We start from the raw sequence: 8332 nt of genomic DNA on the forward strand, positions 1-8332 counted from the left end.
GCACGAAATGCGACGACGATGTAAGTGTCATTGCATTTTAATGCTTTTGTTAGCTTGTCCAGTTGAACCCACTAGATGCGGCGCTGCTACGTTGTTCATTCAAAATATTGCAGAAAAAGAGAACAATCAATGCGGGGAAGATGTTGTTTACGTCAAAACCGAAACCAAACCGTTCACACAGAACGCATATTTATCACATTTTCTAGAGGGACATCTATCACCGTTGCACTCGCGTCTCGCACAAAAGATTTAGAAAGCCATGGAAAATTAATGTTAGTTCAACTTTTTAAAAACATGTCTCAAGACTTTATGGAGAAAGTACTCTTTGTGATTGGTTTTCGGTCCTTTGTATTAAAATATACACACATGCATGATTCTGTTTTTTTTCTAATTGTTTAAGCAACTTTAATTATATAAGGTTTATAAACATTATTTTATACATGCACTTTTTTCAAAGATAGTCGTGTTATTTTATTATGCTTTGAAGAAACGTGCATAATATTTTGTTCGATGCGCCCTCTTGTGGCCTCAGGAGAGAAGCCAAAAGCTTTTTTCCCCCCTAACTGAAATTATACTTTTTAAATTCAAATATAATTCGAATATTGATAATATTTAAATACAAAATTCGAATTTAGTTTTTCAGCCATTTTGCCAGCCCTATGGCCCCAGGTGTATGCTGATACAAATGCTAATATTAGCTGATACTGATATTGCATTTACATTTTACATTCATGCATTTGCATTGCATTAAAAGGATACATTCTTTTAATGAGTTCATGCATTCTTAGATATGGTCACTGTTATATTGTGCATCCCTAACACTTACTGGTTTGTCATTAATATTGTCAATCTCTCTCTTTTTTTCTCTCAACAGCTGGAGCAATATGACGCGTTAGTTGACCGGCTAGTTTCTCTCTGTCCTTCTTTGTGCCGTTTGACGCTTGAGGTCAGAGGTCATGGCTGCGGATTGTGGCGTGTTCGTGGACTGGTCTCAGATGGGCGATGTGAGTCACGACGCGGCTCCCGGTAAGACCGAATATAAAGACTTAAAGGAGCTGAAGCAGCACGCCCGCTCAGGCCAGTGGGCCAAAAATCACAGCCAGCGCTCGGCCGTTTACCAGCAGCTGCTCAAAGCGCTCCCGTGTCGCACCGTCACGCCGGACGCCGCGGTCTACCGGGATATCGTAGGCAATTCCAATTCCAAGTGCAACCCATCCGCTTACCCATTGCCAGATTTTGTGGACGGGACGGCTGTGCCATGCTACTGTCTGAAGGCCGAGTCTGTGGGATCGGTGCATGCTGTCATTTCTTGCATCGCAGGGCAGTTCCCAGATATATCGCACTGCCCAACTTTACCAGCGGTGACGGCGCTGCTGCTGCACTGGAGCGCCGATGAAGCGCAGTGCTTCGAGAGCGTCAGTCGCATGCTGGCCTGCAATGAACCCGGGCGCCGTTTATTAGATCAGACTTTCCTCGCGTATCAGTCGGCCTGCATGACCTTCGGCGACCTCGTGCATAAATACTGCCCGGCCGCGCATAAGCTGATGGTCGCCACGGCGACAGACGTGCTGGAGGTTTACTCCGATTGGCAGCGATGGGTTCTGGGCGACCTGCCTTTTAGCTTCGCTGCGCGTGTGATGGACATCTACTTGGTGGAGGGGTATAAGGTCCTTTACCGCGTGGCGCTGGCGATACTGAAGTCCTACCGCAAGCAGCGCAGTGCCGCCGCAGACTCGGCCCTAACCAAGCAGGACTCAGCGGCGGTCAGGAGCGATATCCAGGCGTTCGTGCAGAACATCGGGAAAAGCGTGACGCCGGAAAAGCTGCTGGAAAAGGCCTTTTCCATCCGCCTGTTCAGCCGGAAAGAGATCACGCTGCTGCAGCTGGCCAATGAGAAATCACTCCAGCAGAAAGGCATCACCGTCAAACAGAAGAGGTATTGATGACCGTTACGTTACATGATTGACTCACTTTAGTACTGTACTGTTATTTATTTATTTAAATCAAATTTAATTCGTTTTTATTCAAATGTATTTATTTAGTTTTCATTAATTTATCTATTTTTTAGTTTTTTATTATGGAAGCCTTTTTCCGACACTGAATAAAAAATAAAAAAGATAATTGTGAATTTTTTTTAATCACAATTCTGACTTTTTTTCTCAGATTTGCATCATGTAAACTCACAATTGCAAGAAAAAAAAGTCAGAATTGCGAGATAAAAAGTTGCAATTAAATTTTTTTTTTTAATTCAGTGGCAGAAACGGGCTTCCGTATTTTATTATGCATTTAAATCAAATATAATTTATTTTTATGTTTTTATTCAAATGTTTTTTAGTTTTCATTATTTTATTTCTTTATTTGTTTATGTATTTAAATCCAATGTAATTTATTTTAATCAAAAAATTTTAAGTAACTTAAATAAGTCACTTTAATTTTATGTTTAAATATATATCACTCCAGCAACATTTCTATGAGTGTTTTCTATATTTCTCTATAATAAATAAATTGTTCTAAAGGCGTGTGAATATTTACAGTATGTGCTTGACATGAAATAGAAGTGATTTTAAACGTCTTCTGCTTGATTTAAAAACTGTATTTAAAAACTACACAAAAGTGGATTAAAAATGCAAAATATAACTTTTGTTATTAATATTTCTAAGACTCAGATGCGATGCTACTAGCTGAACTAAACATTACTGTTCAAAAGTTTTGTGTTGTACGATATATTTTTTTTAAAAGAAATGAGTTACTTTCATAAAAATATGAACACAGCTGTTTTCAACATTAATAATAATCAGAAATGTTTCTTGAGCAGCAAATCAGCATATTAGAATGATTTCTGAAGATCATGTGACACTGAAGACTGGAGTAATGATGCTGAAAATCCAGCTTTGATCACAGGAATAAATTACATTTTACAATATATTTGAATAGAAAATAGTTGTAATTATTTATTATATATAAATATATAGATTTTCCTGTATTTGAGCAAACAACTGCACGCTTGGTATTAATAAGAGACTTTCAAAAGATTATTTTTTTTTCATTTTGCCAACCCCAAACTTTTGAATGAGGTCATGAGACACAGTGTAGCATGCTACTGTTTGAAATGTTTATAGTAGGTAGTATACAGTACTGAAGGATACTAAATAGCAACCAATTACAAAGAAGTTATTATTTTTGAGGTATTTATGGCACTGTCTGTTCATCTTAAAAAGTTATGTCTATTTATATCTTTTGTGTTTGGCTTTGTTTTACAGCTTTCCTCTGATTTGCTTATGTGTTTTTTATTCCCTCATTTTGTTCACATTGTGTCAGTTTTTTTTCATTGGTTTTTCCATTTCTTCTGCTCTCCACTCTCTGTGCTGTCCTTTAGCTCTATCAAAAGGTGGGTATCTTCATCTCTTCATCATCATCCTTCTCGCTTATTTTCATTTTTCTGACCCACTTATTTCTGTTGTGTTAGTTTTCTGATGCACAGTGAAATATGCATATTGTTTGCATGTTCTCCTTTATCTCTCTAGACAAAATGTCCAGTTAGCTGTGAACGCTGATAATTTCAGCTCGGAGATTGTCAGCGCTAAAGAGATCAGAGATATTTGGTCGTGGATCCCGGAGCGTTTCGCTTTATGCCAGCCGCAGCTACTCTTCACCACATCCACACACGGCTGCAGCCTCAACAGGTACACACACACACACACACACACACTCTCTCTCTCTCACACACACACACACACACACACTCTCTCTCTCAGTTCACTTTCCAGTGTGTGATGTAACGTTGTGATGTCCTCTCAAGCTACTGACACTGCAGGTTAATAGCTAATTCGGAGTACTAACTGATCTGCTCTGCTGAAACCTCTTCAACCTGTTTGCTGCAGCAACCGCATAGAAATGTTTCTGTAAAAACAAAGTTACCATAAGAACAGGATCATATGTTATGCTAGTATATGTGGTACAATCTAGCAATTCCATATGTTCTAAATCCATTTAGAATCAAACACATGCACTGACTGGTGATGCTGTACCTTCCACTGGCGGTGAGCAGCGAGGTAACGCTGAAGCCTCATCTGAGACTTTAGCCGAACTTTGTACATCTTGGCCTTGTCCTCCAGGTTATTTAGCCAACTATGCTTCATGCACCCTGATGCACTCATACGGCTGCTACCATAGAGACCACACACACAAACACACACCCACACACACAAACAAACACACATAAACACACAAACACACACACACAAACAAACACACACAAACACACACACACACACACACACAAAACACTTAACAATGTCATTTCAATATCAAAGCATAAGGCATTTAAAGAAAAATTCTTTATGCAGAAGTATATTTTTTAAGAAGTCATCATGCCTCTGAGTAATCGTTATTACTCAGTTAAACTATTTACAGTCTTTAAATATGAGTGAGCTTTTTAACTGTTTTATAAATATGGTTTGTGATGTTTTATTCAGGTTTTATTCACATTGTGAGGGATATGAGCCGACATTAATGCTCATCAGAACTACAGATGGAGAGGTACCAAAACCCTGTGTCTCGCTCTTTTTCTCTCTGTTTCTGTCATTCTGTTTTTTTCTGAGCACTTATTTAGGTGCCATAACAAATATTTTCACATTTGCACTTGCATGCATTCATTTAGCACAAACTCTGAGAAGGAACTCAGTTAGAGGGTTATTTAAATTATTTACATTTAAGAAGCAAAAATTCAGTTTTTCCCAAAATATTTGGAAATGCATGATGAACTAGTTTTGTTTCATCTGTTTGTAACCAGAAATCCAAAAATATGCCAGGCCTAACAGAACCATTCAGGCCAATTTCAGAAGACTAATTAATCCTATAGAATTTTCTAGGGGTATTTACAGTGGTGAATGGCGATTGTAATTATTTTTTGAGTGAAATAAGGTCTGTGGTTATTTTTGCACACTATGTAAGATGGATAGTAAGTGTGCTTGGATGCAGAGAAGTTGTTCAGGATCTCAGTTAGACTGTGATTGACGTGCCTCTCATCCAATCGTATTCCAGGTGTGTGGAGCCTTCCTGTCCACTGATTGGGAGGAGCGGAAGAGGGGCGGGAACAAGCTCAGCTTCTTCGGCACTGGAGAGTGTTTCGTCTTTAGAGTACGTTCTTTTCATGACATTTATTTGTTTATTTGCTAATAATAATATAGGTAAATAATTATGTATGACATAAATAATCAAATTAAGGTATTTGGGGTCTTCCTTATGGAGTATTCCGGAATTATGATGTTAATTATCCACTAGGCGGCACTATTTTCTGGAGTTTTAGACTAGATTGCAGTGCGTTAGTGTGTGGAGTTCCTCATCCATCATAGTTTTATCCTGTCACACTCTCAGAGGAATATTTTATAGCTCTTTGGTAACTCAAGCTATAATGGAGTTCTTAGTTATGTTTATTTCTGTAAAAAAAGATGTTTCTGCTAAAAAGGACACAGATTAATCATAGTTATCTTACTGTGATAGAGCTATTCAGTTATCGTGGATCGCAGCTCAGATGACTTGATTTTGTAAGGAAAAGCAAGTATATTTATATAAATTCAAAGTACTCTTAATTTAAGCTATTAAACTAATGAAAATATAATTATACATAGTACAGTATAAGTGATTAAAAGGTACATATGAATAGAAAATAAATCAAAATAATATAAATATTTATTTACAAATATATTATTTAGAAATATATTTATATATATAAATTCAAAAATATTTATAATAAACATATTAATAATATAAAACATAATATATATATTATAATAATACATAATGAGCATATTTATATAAATAAACATTTACGATACAAATTACATATTTATACAAATAAATGCATACATATATAAATTATATATAAATAATAAATCAATTATTATAAATTGTTATTTATTATAAATTAAATAAATAAATAATCAAACAAAAGTGAGGTAAAAAAATATTTTAAATTCTACTGAAACAAGGATCCAATCAAATCAAGTCTTTGCAAATCAAGTGAGACATTCAAGTGTAATTAGAGTCTTATTCTCAAGAAAAACATCTGAGAAGCTGATGTTCATCCAAAAATTCCATTTTATATTATTTATGTCTAAACAGTTGAGATATTAATGAGATTACATTTAGCATTAGCTGTTTCTTGGTATTAAATTAGTCAGTTGTTTTGCCAACAGCTGTTGAATAGGTTTCTGCTGGTCATTTATGACACATTCTCACATGACTGCTACAAGAAAACTAATCATATAGACTTACACTGCCAGTCTAAGGGCACAATGTTTGAATATTTTAGCTGTCCAAACCACAGTTTAACCACCGCAGCATGTATTCAGATTTCACTTCCTGTGCTCTGACCACAAGACTAACCACTGAAACGGTGTGGGTGTTGTCGTTGTGTGTTTTCAGAAGTAATGTGTGTTCAATGGTGTGTGTTTCATGTCTTGTTTGTTTGTTTCAGATGAAGCCGGAGATGGAGCGGTACGAGTGGGTGGTTATCAAACACCCGGAGCTGGCGAACGCGTCTCAGGCCGCAGATGATGAACAGACCGGAGCGAACAACAACGGTGGGCTGCAGTCTCTGGAGAAACCTGCAACAGACCCGTCTCACCTGTCCCCCTTTCTGTCCGCGCGACACTTCAACCTCAACTCAAGGAACACCTCCATGTTTATGGCGGGAAACATCGACTCCATCATTATCGGTGAGTGAGATGCTCATTTATCACTAATCTGATTTCTTTATTATTATTTTTGTCTTCACTTGAAATCATTTACATTTAGTCATTTAGCAGATGCTTTTATGCAAAGCGACTTACAAATGAGGACAATGGAAGCAATTAAAACCAACAAAAGAGCAATGATATACAAGTGCTATAACACAATAACACTTATTACACATAGCAAGGTTTTTTTTTAAATTATATAATATATGAAAAGAAAAACTAGATAGAATAGAAAAAGAATAGAGCAAGCTTGTGTTAGAGACCGTTTTTTTTATTTTGTTAATTGTATAATAAATAAAAAGAAAACAAATAGATAGAATACAAAAAGATTAGAAAAGCTAGTGATAGTTGTTTTTTGTTTTTTGAAGAAAACAAGCAGTTAGTATGCTAAATGAATAGAGTGCAAGTCTAAAAGGGACAAGTTTTAGAATTGGAATAGAATTAGAATAGAGAGTGCTAGAGTTAGAGGGTCAAATAAAGATGCAAGAGATGTGTTTTTAGCCGATTTTTGAAAAAAGAAAAAACACCATGAATATTTTTACACTGGCTATAAAAGGTGCATTTCAATTTTCATATTCAAATTAGTGAATAATTACAACGTTCAATATAATTCTGTTGCTGATATGAAATTAACCAGCACAATGAATTAATGAACTTTATATTTGACAATCAAGTTTCCTAAAAACACTGTCAGTAGAGTTTCATATGAGGCTGTTAAGATGGAAATATTTTAATTACAAGTCTAATTTAAACTTCATTAGCAATATAAATTATATGGTTACTATTCAACAATTAGTTTGCATTGTTATTCACAAATCTTAAAAGAAATTACCACATGGAACATTTTACATGCAGGTAGGTAAATATCATTTTGTCATTGGAATAAAAAAAATCAAAAATAAATGTTATATTTCCGGGGGAAAAAAAAAAATACATTTTTTATTATTATGATTATCAATATTTAAAACCGTTGAGTACATTGTACATTTTTTTCAGGATTCTTTGATGAATAGAAAGATCCAAAGATCAGCATGGCAACGGTGCTATCTGTCATTATTATGACCCCTGATGGAGCAGTTTTGAAATTGATCAGAAAACTCAACACCAACACACACATACACACACACACACACACACACACACATACACACACACAGGTCATCAACAATTATGAAGTTTCAATCAATATCTTTCTTGACCCCATCACATGGACACATACATATAAATAAAGCATTTCAAACATGCCATCTACGAACGGAATATATTTGTATAAATACATTCAGATATTGAATGAATTATAAGTAGGGATTAAAACGTGCATTTGATTTTATTCTACTCTAAACTACTAGATTGCACAAAAATTTACCAAAGCACTTTCCTAAACATCTGCATTTCACTATGCATGTGGACATTTGGCTAATTTTAATGCGAAGCAGCAAATCAGCATATTAGAATGATTAGAATGATTCATGTGACGCTGAAGACGAGTAATGATGCTGAACATTCAGCTTTGAAATCAATGGAATAAATGGAATAAAAAAATATATTCAAATAGAAATCAGTTATTTTAAATTGTAATAATATTTCATAGT

At 35.4% G+C, this 8332-nt stretch overlaps 1 protein-coding gene across 3 annotated transcripts in view; it reads left to right on the plus strand.

The window, feature by feature from the left end:
* LOC107752516 (TBC1 domain family member 24-like) overlaps positions 1-8332 on the plus strand; it is a 16248-nt gene that overhangs the window by 4183 nt on the left and 3733 nt on the right. For 2 of the 3 annotated variants that reach the window (XM_016568545.1, XM_016568616.1), the window contains exons 2-7: positions 875-1936; positions 3377-3388; positions 3525-3683; positions 4476-4539; positions 5044-5139; positions 6479-6719. In XM_016568545.1, the coding sequence (XP_016424031.1) occupies positions 957-1936; positions 3377-3388; positions 3525-3683; positions 4476-4539; positions 5044-5139; positions 6479-6719 (1552 nt within the window). In that variant the 5' untranslated portion in view covers positions 875-956. The remainder of the gene's footprint in view (positions 1-874; positions 1937-3376; positions 3389-3524; positions 3684-4475; positions 4540-5043; positions 5140-6478; positions 6720-8332) is intronic. The other variant, XM_016568689.1, reaches the window with a different exon arrangement.

The sequence above is a fragment of the Sinocyclocheilus rhinocerous genome, unplaced genomic scaffold (genome assembly GCF_001515625.1).
Source record: "Sinocyclocheilus rhinocerous isolate Xijiao unplaced genomic scaffold, SAMN03320098_v1.1 scaffold2116, whole genome shotgun sequence".
In the NCBI taxonomy this organism is placed as follows: Eukaryota; Metazoa; Chordata; class Actinopteri; order Cypriniformes; family Cyprinidae; genus Sinocyclocheilus; species Sinocyclocheilus rhinocerous.